Source organism: Argiope bruennichi, chromosome 9, assembly GCF_947563725.1.
Source record: "Argiope bruennichi chromosome 9, qqArgBrue1.1, whole genome shotgun sequence".
NCBI lineage: Eukaryota > Metazoa > Arthropoda > Arachnida > Araneae > Araneidae > Argiope > Argiope bruennichi.
The window spans coordinates 71,795,358-71,814,010 of NC_079159.1; the positions used below are offsets into that span (position 1 = coordinate 71,795,358).

General features: G+C 26.2%; 1 protein-coding gene across 3 annotated transcripts in view; it reads left to right on the forward strand.

Annotated features, from left to right (window-relative positions):
* The window catches only part of LOC129984355 (uncharacterized), a 158,682-nt gene that overhangs the window by 125,767 nt on the left and 14,262 nt on the right, over nt 1–18,653 (forward strand). For all 3 annotated transcript variants that reach the window (XM_056094224.1, XM_056094225.1, XM_056094226.1), the window contains 2 exons: nt 4,946–5,044; nt 17,963–18,115. In XM_056094224.1, the coding sequence (XP_055950199.1) occupies nt 4,946–5,044; nt 17,963–18,115 (252 nt within the window). The remainder of the gene's footprint in view (nt 1–4,945; nt 5,045–17,962; nt 18,116–18,653) is intronic.

Here is an 18,653-nt window from a genome sequence, read left to right on the forward strand (position 1 = left end):
ATTTTTTTTTTTCGCTTTAAACTCCGCCTGAAAAGAGGCAACCCACTAAGGACCGTATATCCAGTAAATCTGAAATTGCTAAAAGCAAAAAATGCATTTATTTCATTTTATTTCATTGAAATTCCAAAAAAATAAAAAATAAACCTTCCAAGCTCGGTCTGATCTTTCATTCTGAAAGTTCAACTAACACATGGAATTTCAAATTTATTAGAAATTTAAAGATTTTCAAAATATTTTCTATCCTGCCATAGATATTTCAATAACACCCTGAAATTTTTATTATGAATGAAATGCAATGTTCCACGCCTTTTTAAGCGAAATTTTACTTCAGTCGGAAAAAACTAATTCACACAAAGGTATTTTAAGCCAATGAATTTATAGCCTTTACTTAAAGAAGGAAATTTTGTTTTAAGGAAGAATCAATTGCTAATCGGATAGAAAATTCATTAAGCTGAGAACTTTTTTTTATTATAAAAGTATTGCACTTTGGCTTTAAACAGATTTCAACAATATTTTAATCAGATCAAAAGAATAAGAAAGTTTTTGATTTTAAACTACAGAAATAAAAGTTGATTCACTGAAGAAAATTCCATTGACTTCTTCTAATAACTGTATGCGGTGATATTTCTGATGATAAAATGATTCATCACCGGAATAAATGTTTTTCCTCATTTATTCCACTATAATTAAATATTTCTTTCTTTTTTTATTTTCTCTTATACTAAATATACAAGACATTGTAATCGTCTGATAATTTGATCCCATGAATTAACTAAAACTTAATGTTTTATACCTTCTTAATATATAATCCTTTTTATACCTCCTCTTTAATAAAAAAAATTATTACTTGGAATTATATCTGCCTGTCTGCAAGAATGAAATGCAAAAAAAAAAAAAAAAGGGAAGAGTTAGGGAAACAAATGAGTTATTGAAATTTCGTCTTTATTCTTTACAACAAAATTGTAGCATGATATCAAGTTTCGATTAACTTTCAATAAAGGAAGTTATTATGTCTCTCTCTCCTACCACATGTGTGAGAAAGACATAAAAAGGTCGGATTTATGATTTTTAAAATAATGTTTTATCGCAAGACTTAATTTGCATCAAAGTTTGGATCAGCTCTGTCAAACTACCAGTTAGTCTATCGATTCCTGAGCGTTCTAACGAGATTTCTTAGAGAGGCAACAAGCTAGATATATGAAATATGTCGAGTAGTTTTAGCTCCAAAACTACAGCCATAAACTGAATTTTCGATTTAATCAATTAATCTTCAAAAGACATGTTTTTATTACTATAAAGCAACAAAAAATCAATTTTATTTTGGATATTTTCAGTAACTGTATTCAAATGCAATGCAGGAACAGTATGTCTACAACCATGAGGACAATCACAATAAAAATCTATAAATATTGTTAATTTACGTATAAAATTTACGATAATGTAACTTTTCATTCGCACCTAAAATTATAAAAATGTGAGAAGCAATAAGCAGGATTGTATCGAATATGAAATAAGAATATATCATCGGATTTTTTAAAACATACTTTTATTTTAAGGATATATAACTTTCGTTCTTTTTAAATTTCATTTTAGTTATCTTTATAAAGTAACGTTATGGGATAAAAAAAAAAAAACGTGGTTTATTGTTTGGTTTGAATATTTGAATGAGAATGACATTTATGTTGCTATTGCTAATCACACATAACCAAATTAACATGAAAAAACTAAGAGTAGTAGTATAAAACGAGATTTTTTTTTTCAATATCAAACGAGATTTATTTTAGCAATATAAAACGAGAAATTCAATAAGAATAGACAGCTGAATTAGCACCAAGGGAGGATATAAAAGTGAATACATTTGAAATAAAAGGAGTCTACATTCCTGTCACATTAGAAGAAAATTCATCATAAAACCGGTTATTCAATATCGATGTTGATAGACACCATTTCTGGTATCTACATTCTAAATTTCTGAAGTGAAACTATTTACAGATGTGGTTCAGTATAAAGCGTGGACTCTTATTATTGAAACAGAAAACGTTATGTTAAATTTTATTTACTTTAGTCGTTATGGTAATTGTTGACCACTATTTCATTTAGTTTCAAGGATTTCATTTCTTTGCGATACACTATCTTAATGTGCATATTTTGGAAAAAAATATAGAATTATATTTAAACCTCAGATAACATAGTAATTTTAACCATAGAATATCTTAAATAAATATAAAATAACATTCTTTTTAGTTCTCAATAAGTAAGGTTTTTCAATATGAAAAGCAGAAATTTGTCACTATTTTTTACTATCATTTATAAATGAAGCAGTTTTTTATCGCCTTAATTTTAAATCCTTATCGAAAGATAAAATCGAAAATATTTAAACTAAAAGAATAGTTTAAATTTTTCTTAAAATTCTTTATATATTTTTAAGACACATCTAAATCCTTAAATCTTAGAAAAAAGGTAAAAAAAATATAAGTGATTCATTAAAAATTGCGATTTAGTACCATTAGTATTTTTTCTTCTAATAAGAAATTTTTCTTAATATTCCACACCTTGAATATCTACTGATTAAATACTGATAAGAAAAGACATTCCACTTTGTGTAAAAGTCATCTTAATTTGTTCAAACTAAACAATAAGTGAATCGATAGAAACAATTAGAAATAATATATAGTCCTTCAACATGTAAAAATGTCAAAGCGTTACCAATCGGCAGTGGGTATTTTACAAAAAAATTTTATATATATTTCAAAAACTATTATAGATATTCACACAATTTTTAGGATTCCGATATTTTAATATCTTAACTTTGCTGTCATGTAAAAATTTTGCTATGTTACAATTCATTTTTTTTATCACAGTCATATTTAAACATGTACAAAAAAAATCATTAATTTTTTTAAAATTTTTAATTTATTTCAACCATTTATGTTGTAAAACTATGTTCTTTTCATAAATTAAAAATATTTGAGAAATATAATTTTCGAGATATCGCCAAAAGCTTTTATGATCCATTTAACATCGGACGCATCATTTTTCAAAACTTTATAACTCTCGAAAGTTTCATCAGCAGCTTACAAAAGAAATTATGGTGGCTAATTTCCTGATAAGCAATCTATTGAGAGAAAAAAAATTGGCTGGTGTAATGGGACAATTTCGAGATACTAATTAACTATGTTAATTAACCCAGTCAATTAATATATCTAAACAAACCTGTCCCTTTACGCTATTTCCATCGATGCTAGTTTAGTGAAGATGTAAAAATAAACAGTAAAGTTTCAAAGGTGTCCCATTATTTTTGTTGATGACTATACAAAAATCTTCACAGCTCAACATGCCATCAATCCAACAAATTTAAAGATTTCATTAATTTTTCAAAATTATTTATTATATATTTTTAAGCTAACAAATTTCTTAAGATATTTATAATTTTATCACAGCTATTATATTCTCTCATTTCTTATTGGTTTATCATTGTAATTCTATAAACGAGAAAATACAGTATCAAATTTATATATTGTTTTTTTAATACACAAAATAAAAGTGGAAGGAAATATTAGTACATGTTTTGTTTTTGTATTTTTTTTTTTACTCTGGAGGGAGAACTATTCATCGAAAGTGTGGTATAGATGTGTAGTTAATGTCTTCATTATGGTCCATGATTAAACATAAAATATCAGAAAAGTGAATTATAAAATCATGCTCAATAATTTTTTTAACTCTTTCAATAGTAAAAAAAGTTAAAAGATGTGTTGGTGCTTACTTTACTTAAGAACGATTGTATTCATTTCTAAAAAACATTAATCTGTAACAGAAACTTTAATATTCTAAATCGCTAATGAATAAAGCCACAAATTTCATTAAAAAAATTTTTACACACTTTTAATTAACTTGATTTGTGTCAAGTTTGTACAAATAATAATTTTATAATCAATTTTTTTATTCATTTCCTGGTGTTCTAATATACTATTTTGAACCCTTTTGTATACTAATGTGTTCTAAATGATAGCACACAATTTCAATTTTCAGAACAATTAATAGATAATTACATTTTGAGAGCGCCACCTAGCTGTGAAGTTGAGGGTAAAAATTGATAATAAGATTTCCTAATAGTTATTTATAATTTTAAAATTTAAAAATTAAAAAATATTTAAGATAAAAAAAAATTGTATTTCTGTAAGCTAATAAAAGTGAATTTTTAAATATTTTTATTATCTTTAACCCTTACAAAAAATGAAATGTAGATTTCTTCATTTTTGTTAATAAATGTTTTTGGAATATTATGTGAATTGTTGAAGAGGATAAATATTATATAAAAATAATTCAATAAATTAAGGAGCTATGAGTTTCATGATCTAAGTATATGTTAAAATTAATTATTACTGAAAAATGACTTAATAACGTTTTGTATAAATAGGTTTTATTTTCAAAAATATAAAAATTTGACCAGAAAACAATTTTACAGAAAGTACTACTGCATTAAAGGTTCTATTTTTGTGGACTTTTTTCCACCTGCGAAAATTTAATGGAATAGTGTCTTTAATTTTAAATAATTATTTCAATAATATTCAGAAAAATAATGTGAATGGTATAACATTTTAATAAAATCATTTGATTTCTAAGATGTTTTTATTGTTAAAGCAACGAATCCATCTTCAAATCAAATTTTATTAGAAATTCATATAGTCACATTTTTTTAACTGACAGTTTAGTTTTTAACAAATTCTGATGACATCATTAATTAATTAAATATATCAGAAAATTTTCATTTTTGAAATTTTATTGGTGCTTCAATTTTTCTTTATTCTATTATTAAAAAAATTTAACTTAGAATTCAGCTCAATATAATAAAATTTCCGTTTCGAACAATTTGACTTATATTGATTGACATATATTTGGAAACTGTATTCTTTATATACGAATCAATTCCCTTCTTTATTTACAGAAGTCTGTGATTCGTGTGACAGACGACGCTCACGGCTTGTCGAGCATCTGTTCTTGTTTCATGAGCACGTCTCCAAAATCCCGAATACTTGCTTTGCAGGTAAGTTCAAGCAAAATTCATTCATTTTTAAGTTAAAATAGCATCGAAATCGAAAATATTTTTAAAATAATGATGTCGTTGCAAATGTCTGTGGATGTTGAAGTCACAAAAATAGATACAATTCTGTGGCCCTTTTAGGAAGCAAAGGCAGGAAAAATGGGGAGAAATGATTATAAACATTTTCTATTGAAAACAAAATAAAAAAAACAACATTTTGTTTAGTTCCTAAATGATAAAATAAAACATAAAATTAGGTTATAGGTGCGTGCGTGTTTCGTCCAATTCAATTAATATCTGATTAATGGCACATAAAAATGTGTGTACGACTTTTAATTTCTAAAATTCATCGGAAGAAAGCAGAATAATCAAATTCATATGGAAAACTTGATTTCAAATGCCAAATTATGAAAAGATAATGATTTTGTATCAGTATAACTTAAAAAGTAATTCTTATAATATCTACATCTCGGAACCAGATAAACATTTATGCAAAATGATAATTTTCAGATTTTTACAATTTTGCGTGTGAAATTAGATTCTATCTCTATTTGATTGCATTATAAAAGTGTAATTGTCACAGATAAAAAGTAATTTTTTTCCGAGTTATTACATTTTCTTGAAAAGTTAAACTATTGATATTTAATGACCCTATAGTTCTGAGATATAAGCCTAATCTAATTTCAAATATTTTATATGTATGTTCTTATGTATAAAATACGATATTCAACAGATAGCAGAGAAATTTTACAAAATTAAAAAACGAAAATTTATGATTAAAATTAATATTTGAAGATGAAATTTTCCCGCATTTTGTACTGCATTTTCGTCTGCTTCAACAGAATGAAAGTTTCTCAGTTATTTTATCGTAGTTTTTTCAAAATTTTTAAAAAAAAATCGATATTTTTTATACTCTTTCTTCAAAAATATTGAGAAAAGTTATGGAAGATTTTTTTTCTTCTGCCTCTACTTCTTTCTTTCATTTTTTTTTCTGCTACTTGTCGTGGCGACATCTAACGAGATTTTTCGTAAGATGCTTTCTTATAATGAGAATGCCTCATTTTTTTTTTTTTTTTTTCATTTACTTTTCTTATCATACACAGATGCTATAAAATCCTACGATCTTCCCAACTAAAATTTTGCTTTACTTTGTTTAAAAGAAATTTGAATCTGAATTATAGAAATAAAAAGCAGTATCGAACTAAATATTTTTTTTTTCTGAAATTCGAAAGAATTATTTAAATAGCATTAAAGATTTCGACAAATTCAAACTGAAATTCTATGTTCTTTAAAATTAACTTAAGATAATTTCTAGGGATTTTTTTTTAATATAAAACAACATAATTTTGCTTGACTAAATAAAAATTTTAATTATTACTCACTACATTATTTTTTCAGCAAACAAATGTTGACTATCTCTTTGAAACGTAAATACTGATTCTTTGTATTCATGTTAATAGATATTATTTATTTTTTAACAAATAAATTAATTTTTTAATAATAATAAATATAATTTAAATAAATAAATTTTTAAATAAACAAATTAATTAATTTTTTTTAACAAATTCCAAACACAACATATTTTGATTTGTATTTAAAAAAGTTTGAGACTCATAAAATGGCTTGATAGAAAAATAGATGTCTTAACAAAAGACTTTATATAATCACGATTTCAAACAAAATATTGATAGAAATGCATCAATTTTAAATTTGAAATAACATTTCATTTATCATAATGTGAATATTTTATATCCTCCTGAGTCAATCATTATCGGTGTATTTTCATGTCTTCTTTTAATCACAGATACATTTTCTCCCTGTAATAAATTTAAGAAATTTTAGTAAGATTTGTGAAGAAGCAGAACTTAGGAATAAAATGGCATAAACTGCTTCTTGAGTTAAAATATTTCAGATTTTTTTTCCTGTGTGTATCGAAAAGAACGTGGTGATCTTGTGGTAAGTTCTCGGCTTTTACTTTCGGAATTCGCCAAGGGAGATTTAGAAAATCTAGTTTAATGTCGGTAATGTTAAAACTAGTATCAAGAATCAAACGATCTTTCGTTGGTGTGGCGTGGAACTTAGAGGGAGAATGCTGGTTTAGGTGTTGTCGTCGTCATATAAAAATGTCTCAATAAAATGAGTTAAAATTTGGATTTTTTTGTGACTAACTTTAATTGTTCACGGAGTTCAGATTTCATTTTGAAATAAATGCATCGTGTTGAATTCAAAAATGTGATATAAGAAATTCATGGAAATCACGATTAATAGCGCTATTAATATTACGGTTTTTAAATTGAATTTATTTTTGCAATTTATTTTTTGTAAATATGAAATTTCTTTGTTTTGTAATGGGAAATTAAGAGTTATTTAATAGCTCCCATAATAACGAGTAAAATTTTAAAGTTAAAATATAAGAAATGTCAAATTTAATATTACATATTTTGTCCGTTTTCAGGCCAAAACTTCTAGTTCATTATTTATCCTGCAGAATTTTTTTAGGTGGGATAAATTTTATTATATTAGTGAAAAGCTATATAATAAAAAGAAAGGGATGAAATCAATAATTACGAGGTTTTTGAGGTAATTTCGTAAACAATTTTAAAACGTCTTACTGTTAGAAATTCCAAAACTCAATTAGATTAAAACTAGATAAATCTTGGAAAATAATTGTTGTAAGACTTAATTTCAGCCCATTTTAATAAGTTTCATAAAAATGCGATCGATTTGGATTCGAATTTTTTTTTTTTTTTTTTTTTTTTTTTTTGTAATTCTGCTGATTCTGATAAAACAATAATTCGGACTTTTACTTTACGATAATTTCATTTTTAAAAAAGACTGAACAAAACTTTACAAAAAATTCATTTTTTTTTAAATCCTTCAGTTATGTTTTTCTTTTCGATTAATTCTCTGATAAAATTTCAGTTTATAAATATTTAAATCTTGTAAAAAAAATCTCTAATTTTGTAAATTAAGTCAATAACGGTATTTTGTTCAATTTTTTATCATAAACGTTTTTTATCATAAACATTTACGGTATATTATTACTTGACTTAACTATTTTCTTTTGTTGATGCGCACAAAACATTAAAAGAATAATTACATGCCTCTTAAATCCTCTGTTTTTTAAAAAAATATGTTGATCCGTTCAATATTTTTTGAATTTATGTAAGAAATGACTTGAAACAACGCAGTCACTTTCCTTTAGACGGTTTTTTAAAAACGTTTAATTTTATCCATAAGCTTCCGCTTCCTTTTTTTTCTGTAAGTCTTCATTCTCTATTTCCTTCTGATTAAAAATCACAAATTGCCTGTTATTAGAAGACATTATGGTGAATTACGAGTTCAGATTTAATAGACCTGAAAATTTTTGTTTTAAACGTTTCTGTAATAATTTTTAATTCGCATTAGAAATTGAAAGCTGTAAAGCATACTGAAAATTTTTATATTTTTACATTTCTGAAGAATTTTTATATTTTTACATTTCTGATATCGCTAAAATGAAATTCAAATTAAACATAGTCCTCTCATATTTGAAAATATCCTTGGAAAATTTCGAATATTGAAGATTTTAAAATGGCCGGGAGACAGAATCACAAATTCATATATATAAAAAAACGATTATTTTTTCCCCTAATTTTGTTCTTTTGAAATTTATATATCAATATACATAAAATGTATAAAACCTCTAGATGAATTTATTAATTTTATTATGAATTATTTAAGAAAATATATTTAGAAATTACTCATGAAGTTCGGAAATGCTTTAATTTACAAATCAAACGATATTATTTTTAGTATATTTCAGTAATGCTGTACAATAGACAATATAGATGATTCGAACGGTATTTAATTTTTTCACCAACTTTGCCATATCAGCAGGCAAAAACATAATAAATTCAAAAATATTAAATCTCAGCAACCCCCAATTGTTGCCCTAGGGGTTTCTTTGCCCTCCATTTCTGTAGATACGTCTACTTTCACAGGCATAGAGGAAACAGAACAGACAATAAATAAATAAAAAGAATTAAAAGAATTATTATATTAATTCATAATATAATAGTTCAAGATAAATTAATAGTTAGATAAGTATTTTATTAACTAATGCTGTAAAATCGCATATGAAAAAAAATATGTTTTGAGTGCATTAAGGTTCAAGTGTTCATACGACTTTTCTTTTGAGAATCATTTGTTATAAATTTATTTTTATTTTTCCATGTTTTCATATTTTTTTCTTCCCTAATAATTTCGAAAACCAATTAAATATTGAAATACCATCTAGATGAAGAGTAGAAAAATATTTTAATAATATTTTTAATTTAAATATAAATATTTTAAAAATATTTTCCTTATAAATAATTTTATCTTAAATATCTTTGATAAGTTTTAAGATAAACAATGAATTAATGATAACTAGATATTCCACAAATTGGAAAATAGGAAAAAAATGTTTAAAATAACTCATCAAAAGCAAATTTTAAAAAATCTCAAATAAAACAACACTTTCTCAATTTTCTGGAAGCAAAATATAATTGACTTTCATTTTAAATATAATGACTCATCATATTTTGAAACCTGACTTCTGTTATTCTATCATTTTTCAAGTTTTTGAATGAATACTATTTACAGAAACACGTTACTACGCAGTATATTTATATTCAATGTATACCGATGTCTAAAATGCAGATTTTTTTTTAGTATTTGAATTTATATCTTTAAAACTAAACTAAGACGGAGGTCTGCTTGCCTTAACTCTCTTTCCAGCATTTCTGCTAATATTCAGTTAAAAATTGATATATTTTCTCTGCAAAGCATTTTATTGATTGCAATTAGGTGTGAGTGTAGATAAATTCAATTTGGTAGAAACAATAAAAATAGCAATAAAGCAAGTGTGTGCGTGCGTGTGCGCGTGTGTGCGTGAATGCATTCGCGCGCGCGCGCGTGTGTGTCTAAATTATATCCAACGGATTCAACTTTGATTTCAGTTCCTAACTTTAAATTATATTCATTTTATAACAATGATTAATAATTCTTTTATATTATAATTATGTGTATTATGTGTATATTGTAATTATGTGTATTATGTGTATATTGTACAAGATAAATCGGCCAGCTGATTTATCTTGAATATTGGTAGCGTTTAATTTCAAAAGGAGGGCAATTCAAATTTCAGGCTTTATATAAATTCCGAAATGATAAATATCGATTAATCTCTTATGTATAATTTTATATTCATAATTCTATTAACAAAATAATGTATGTGTTGTCAGTGCCAAAAGTATACTTGATACGATACTTGATTATTGTTTTGAATTATTTCATTGAAAATTAGTGAGATATTATTAGGAAATACTTTTTATTTCGTCGTTCACTTTTAAAATGTTAACAAATTTCAATAGAATTTGTTTACTATTAAATTACTATCTAAATTGAATAAAATACTATTAAATACTATTACTACTATAAATTACTAATTAAAATACTATTTAAATTGAAGCAAATAATTTTTTGCATTTATGCTCTTTTCTGTCTAACGTCAATGAAAGACAGTCAGAGTGCAAAGTTTAGGTCTCATTTCACCTGCTTACCTTTTCATGATTCTGCCAACGTTTTCCTATTTAAAAATATCTATAAATATACACGTTATGACATAAAAAAAAAAAATATTTTTTTCCTATGTTAATGTAACTTATCCTTCATGCTTTCAGCTCTGCCAACAAACGGATGTTGGAAAATAGATCTGCAGAATGCCTATATTTAGCTTTTCTATAATAAGCCTTGATTACCATTAATTGCTATTCGAATGGATTATTTAAGGTGTGAAAGCTACTTGTTAAATCATTAAGTTCTAACCAGCCATGAATGTGACACACTTATCCGCTTAGAAGAGGAAGAACTACAACGAGAAGTGAAATTCCTCTACGGCTGTAGGACAGCGACTGCATATCATGCATGGATGCTTAGAAATTCAAATGAGAGAGTGATATCTTTGTCTTTCAAGCAGGCTAAAAACAATGGATTTGTTTCGACAGAAGTGGTACAAATGGGTGGTGACAAAATATTCATATTCTTTGCCACTGCAAAAGATAGTCAAAGAATTTCGAAATAAAAGGTGGTGCTGGGTATTCTTTGGGCTCATTTGGAGTTTGTCGTTGTTTTATTGTGGTTTCAAAGTTTAGTTTGAAGGGATTGCAAATTCATGTTTTTACGGTTGTTAAAATTATTTTTCAAATTTTTCTGAAGTTATGAAATCAGATAATTTACTTTTTTCTATGGATGTTTCATATTTTTAATGGTGTTAATTCTTTAATGACTGGACTACATTTTCTTTGTTAAAAAAATGTTGCATAACAATAAAATAATTGCACTAACTAAACGAAACGACACAAAGAGGCAATTTATATTTTGATTTATAATAAAAATACTATTAATGCAGTAATTATCAGAAAGAAATATCATGTTTTAAGTTTTCATATTGATTCGTCAATTGGTATAGATTATACATAATTTCTAGAAGTTTCACATTTAATCACAAATGCTTCACAAATACAAATTTTACAAATAATACAAAACAAATTTTATTATTCTATACAAATACAAATACATTTGGAATAACTAAAAACTTTATGAATCCTGTCATTCCTGATTTTAAAGTTAGTCCTTAGGATAAAATATTCTCGAATGGTGACAAGTCAGATGTTTCGCAATTATTTAGCTCTATAAATCTGTTAAAACACTCATAGTCATTAAACAATCATAATTATAAGCATAAGTTTTGGGAAAAGCAAACTACTCTTCTTATTTAAACAAATTGTAATGAATTCAAAAGATAATTACAGCAAATTAAATTCTATACTCGTTGCTCATTTAAATAGGTAGCTTTATGAAAGTATTTTCAATTTTTTGCATCCAATTACTATAGAGTCATATAGAATTATTTTAAAAATTTCTTCAATTTTATTTAAGAGAACTCTAAACTTTCTAATATTTAAATATATAATAGTGAAATAAAATTCTACAGTATAAATGACTAAAATTACAATCAGTCACACTAAATGAATTGATACTCTTTCGTAATATGAACCGTGACTTTTTTATAGAAGGAATTTATTAAATAATAATTATCTAAAGAGAAAACTTATCTTAAGAGTAATAAAGGTTATCTAGATTGTTATCATATAATTAAACCATGATTCATTTTTCCATTCTTTTTTTTATGATGTCTTTAATCATTCAGTCCTAAATGCTGACATGTCTAACTACTATCTAAACATTGGTAGGAAAAAAACAATTATATATATATATATATATATATATATATATATATATATATATATATATATATATATATATATATATATATATATATATATATATATATATATATATATATAATGATATTTTAACTTGATTTCAATTTAATTAATTTCCAAGGTTTTATCTTAATTTAGCCCATAGTAACTTCATTCTAAAAATATTCTCTTATTTCTTGATCCAATCCCACTGTCTCTACTTAATTAATTCAAGAGAAGCTTTATAAAACTGCTGAATCAGCTAAAAAACTAACTTTCACACACGCTGTGTGAAGAGACAAAATACTGCTGATGAGATAAATTCTTTTTTAAAACCTCCCTGTGTTTCCCCTACCTTGTCCGCGCATGTAACAAAAATCCCTATTGAAATCTCATTATATATTAGCACTGTAAAGAAATATTTTCCCTATCAATTTCTCTGGTTATATAAGACCAGGGATAAAATGTCCAAGAGCTTTTTCCTCATATTCCTTTCTGTGTCATTCTGTGTGCTCATCGCTTGTACATATACCTGCTTCTTCAAAATAAAATAAAACGACGTCACGAAATCAAAAGTCTCTTCACAGTCTTCAAATTGCATTCTGCTTCACGTAAAATAATGCTTACATATTAAAGATTTCTGACGCCTGGCAATCACATGTAAAGGAAACACAGGGATCTTTTAAAAAAGAATGTGCTTACTGGACAGTTTCCTATCCCTTCAAGCGGACCATGACAATGTGTCGGCGTTTAATCGATTCAGCAATTTTACATAGCTTCTCTTGAATTAATTAAGTAGAGACAGTGGGATTGGATCAAGAAATAAGAGAATATTTTAGAATGAAGTTACTATGGGCTAAATTAAGATAAATTCTTGGAAGTTAATTAAATTGAAATTAAAGTTAAAATATCATTATATATATATATATATATATATATATATATATATATATATATATATAATATAGTGTGTGTGATATTTTATAAATTAATTTAATCCTAATTAATTTCCAAAGTTTTATCTTGATTTAGCCCATATTAAATTCATTCTAAAATGTTCTCTTATTTCCTCACATAATTCCATTTTATTTATTTAATTAATTCAACACGAGCTCTAAAAATGCTTAAATCTGCACTTTCAAACGCTCCGAGTGAATTGTGTTGAAAAATTGTCAATCAAAGCGAATTCTTTTTAAAAGATCCCTATAATTCCCTTACCTAAATCGATACGTGTAAAGAAATCCCTGTCAAAATCTCATAGTATAAATAACCCTGTAAAAATATTTTCTGTCCCGTTTTAAGCTTTTCTGTTCTTGTATCGGTGATGAATGGGCGTCAGTTCGAACTCGTTTATTGTGCATAAAATATGCCTCCCGGAATGGAATAAAAGCGAAGTTTAAAATTCGAAATTGTATCGAATATATATATATATATATATATATAATATTCTAAACTGTCAGTTGGTAAATAAAAGAGTCAAGCAAAAATGGAAAGATGACTCAATTTAAATATGCGGGAAATAGATGTTGTAGCTTTCATAAATTTAGAAAAAGAAAACAGCAAAACATAGAACAGTGAAGGCAATAAATTTACAATTTACTCGGAATTTTTCAAAACAGCGTCGCATAATTGATAACTAAACTTTTATCAATCATCTTATAATATCCAGATTGTAAACAGATACATTTCTAACAATTTTTAAGAAATAGCTTTGCAAAATTGTTTTCAGTAACCAAGTTTTGTCAGTTCAAATTTTGCGAAACGGCAGTTTTGTTGACATATGTCATTGAACTTTTGGGATTGATGGTTTCAGTTTAAAATTGTATTCTAGAACTTCAGTAAAGACATTACGAAACGCATTAAATGCTTTGAAACAAAAACAAAACACTTTAAAAAACAGTCAAAGGAAGAAAATAGATTGATAAATAATTTCAAGTAGATCAACATTCAGATGCAACTTAAGATAATTGTTTGAAAATATTTTAAAATTCTCAGACTACTAACTACATTTCATGTGGATTTGAAAATACGAGTATTTATTATTACAGGCGACAAATACGTTGAGTTCGTCGTCTGTGTGGTCTTCCTTGGGAAAATATTTTTCTTAATTTATAACCTGAAATCAAAATGATTTAAATATCATTTATTTAACTTGTTCTTGTAGTGATAAGCTCCCAAACACGATTCATTTCGAATATTTTATCCTTAATGGATTTGGAAAAATAATATTAAACAAATAAATTATTATTTACTTTGCTTCAAAACTTTTTATTTCTTCAGGCCTGCTTTAGAATGAAATAACCTGCTTAATGAAATAGAAACATAGTTATTTACGCTTTTAAGTATTTTTTTCCTTTATTGACTTTATTTACTTGAAAATCTAATTTATTCTGGCAAATGTTATTTTAAAAAATGAGCAAAAGTATTTTGAATACTTTAAGAGTTTTTCGAAAATTAGTAACGCCCTTTAAAGTCAAAAGCCTTCCTAATAAACTTATCTTGAGTAAATAAAGATTTTTTTAAAAAAAAATGAAAAGTAAACAGCATCTTTCTTTTTAAAAAATTTTTAATTTGTTTATCTCTAAGAACGACTTTCCTTCATGAATTTCCATTTCCATCAAACAATGTTATTTTGATTCTGCGCTATTCTGAAGATAAGATTCAAACCATGAAAAGCATTCCATCTGACAGTAGAATAAAAAGATATTTAAAGGGTCGTTCAACTTAAATCCATTCAAGATTTCTGGTTACGCAAATCATCTGCATTCAATTCGTTCTCCATCTGCTGATGCAAACGAAATATGATCGATCATTTTGTCTTCAAAAGTATAGCAGCAGCTGCAAAAAACCAATTTGAAGTTTCGACTGACATTGCAATATATCACTGTTTCAAGCAAGTTTAAGAACTGCTTTTACAAAAAAATCACAAGTCATTAAAACCTCTTTTTTTTTAAATGCAAACAGCCCTTAGATTAAAATGTTGATGCCATGTAATGTCTTTAATATATGAGAAATGGTCTTCGAACTCTTTTCAAAAGGAATTCCGAAAAATGAAAGCTGATAATCATTAATATTCGTCGATGTCTTATTCTCAGAAGATGAAAGATTTTGTTCTAAAAGAACAATGCCTGGAAAATAAAATGAATGGTTCTTATTACATTGCAGCTGATTGCGTGTTCTTTTTTCATCCATTTGTCGGCAACGTTTCTGCTGGTAAATGAACGGGAATAAAAAATTGCCACGACTGTTACTTTTCAACTTAGCGACCTGTCACTAGGCTGTCGCAAAAGAAATCATTTTAATTTCTGGAACATCCATTTTCTTCTTTTGCTCTGTTTTCTTCTGTCAGCAGTGAGATGAAACATTGTTGTACAAAACGAGCAAAATAACGAAGCAGAATTATTCGTTTTCATTTTCTCTGATTAAAAATTTATTCCACTGATATTTGTGATTTGAATTCACGATAGAATCTTGATTTGTTGTTAGATTTAAATTTCTGGACCATCTACTTTCTTCGTTTGTTCTGTTTTCTTCTTTCAGGAGCAAAATGAAACATTGTTGTACAACAACGAGCAGAATAACAACGCAAAATTAAGAATTTATTCCACTGATGTTTATGATTTGAATTCACCATAGAATATTGATTTGTTGTTAGATTTAAATTTCTGGACCATCTACTTTCTTCGTTTGTTCTGTTTTCTTCTTTCAGGAGCAAAATGAAACATTGTTGTACAACAACGAGCAGAATAACAACGCAAAATTAAGAATTTATTCCACTGATGTTTATGATTTGAATTCACCATAGAATATTGATTTGTTGTTAGATTTAAATTTCTGGACCATCTACTTTCTTCGTTTGTTCTGTTTTCTTCTTTCAGGAGCAAAATGAAACATTGTTGTACAACAACGAGCAGAATAACAACGCAAAATTAAGAATTTATTCCACTGATGTTTATGATTTGAATTCACCATAGAATATTGATTTGTTTGTTTTTAATTTCTGGACCATCTACTTTCTTCTTTTGCTTTGTTTATCACTGATTCCTCTGATGATGTGATTCGAATTTACGATAGAATCTTGATTTGTTGTTGAATTTTAATTTCTGGATCGTCCACTTTCTTCTTTTGCTCTTTTTTCTTCTGTCAGCGGTGAAGTGAAACATTGTTGCACAAAAACGAGCAAAATAACAAGGTTGAATTTACAACTTTTATAATAAAAAGTTTATTCCACTGACGTTTGTGATTTGAATTCACGATAGTATTGATTTGTTTCACAAAATAGCTGGTCTGTGTTACAACTCTTTAAAAATATTTTACTATGTTTTCTGTTTTAAAGATATTTATTTAAAAGTAGAAAGTGAAACAAAATTCACATTCAAGAGATTAGTTCATTCTGTTTCCATTGCGTTTTTACTTTTTTGTATAAGAAATACAAAGAAAGTATTGTAATCTTTGAAAAATTCGGATCGGAGATTTTGACGAAATTCCACCTTTCATATCCCCTGAGTTCGAAAAACACATTTCGAAAAACGTGTATCTGCGAGCATGAAAAACTCAAAACCGCTTTGAGCTAGACATATAAACATTGGCATATGGACTTAAGACTAAATGTACAGATTTGTATCAAATTTTGGAAGACGTCAAGTCAGAGGAAGCCTGTTTGTCTAATTGCTTGATGTGAACTTATGATTGCAAAACATAAAAAGCTAGATGGATAAAATATGGTACGCAGGTTTAGCATCTAAAATGCGAATTCTTATAAAATGTTGAACTAAGTTCGCCAAATTGTTGACGGTTTATTTTTTTAAATCTCTGTTTAATGAAAATAAGTATGGCAATTAAAAATTTTCAATAAATATTTGGTATCCCGATAAACAAAAAAAATTTTTTAATAAATTTTTAATATTTGATTAAATAAAAAAAAATTCCCTTATTCCTAACGAATCAAATTTCTATTAGGAAAATTAAGAGCAAAATAACTGTTTTAATAAACTTGTGACTATCTGTATGATCATTTCCAAATAGAAATATGTATCTTGCATTTTTTTAATCATTTTGAAATCCAAGTCAAATTTGTTCCACTTTTAATGTCAAATTATTTAAGAGGTGATAGGTATTAGTTCCGCTGAATTAATTTTATTTCCCTTAATGCGCATTAATTATGCGTTAAAGACTTTGAGCAAACACTACCTAAATTTGTGATCTAATTCTTTCGCAACTTGAAAACCCAATACATTTAATATATTATTTAACATTAACAATTATTGAAACTTAACCTGGAATGAAATTTCCAACTATCATTTGCATTCTGTTTTTAGAATTGTTTTCCGTTTAAAGGAAAGAGAATGCTTCAGTGTTAATTTATATAATTATTTAAAAAGTCCATCTAAAAAAAAATAGTTCCAATTTCTGCACGAAAACTTTAAGAATATTAAGAACAATGCATCATTTTCGTGATCATATTTTTCGGTGTCAAATTAAGCTTCTAATTCAGCAATGTTTAATTGTTGCGTTTTATTTTAGGGCTGAATACGAAAAGAGGTAGTTAGTTGCAAAGCTTGGGGAGGAAGAAAGGGAATAGAAACTAAGTATAATTTGCTTAATTGATGGCCGCTTTATTTTGTTCTTTCAGCTGCTGGTCCGTGTTCTGGAGATCTCTAGTCGCGGTCACGCACTGATTCTTGAAGCTCTCACAGCAATTCGAGTACTTTTCGGAGAACCAGTGAGATTTAAGTTTCTGGTGGGCCTGCTGCAAAGTAGTATTGCTTCTCCGCCTGCCTTTCAGGTAATTTATCTTTTTGTTGCTAATATATTAATGAAACTCTCAAAATCATAAGGGAATTTACGAGTTTTGATGAATCATATATATATATGAAAGTAAATTAAAAATCAAAACATAAGCTTAAAGAAAAAATCTTGAAAAAATAAATTTCTAAAGAATTGAAATATTAAAGCTTTTTTACCTTTGCTTAATTTCTGCACTCTTTCATAGAGCTAAATGAAATGAAAAATCTGTCTTCCTAAAAAAAACTCTATTAACATTGTATATTTTAATAATAATAATTTAATAATTAACTTTAAAAAATAATAATAATTTTATAACCTAATAATAATTTAAAACTATTGCTCTTGTTTAAAAAAATTACGCAGCACAAAAAAAATGCATTAATATTTACAGTTATAACATTACAATTATAAAATTTATATTTTTACAATTATAAAAAATTATTTATTTGTACAATTATATTATAGCTTCAATGTATTAAATTTTTCAACTTATCTGATATAATAATTTAATGATATCAGGAGGTTTTATCATAATT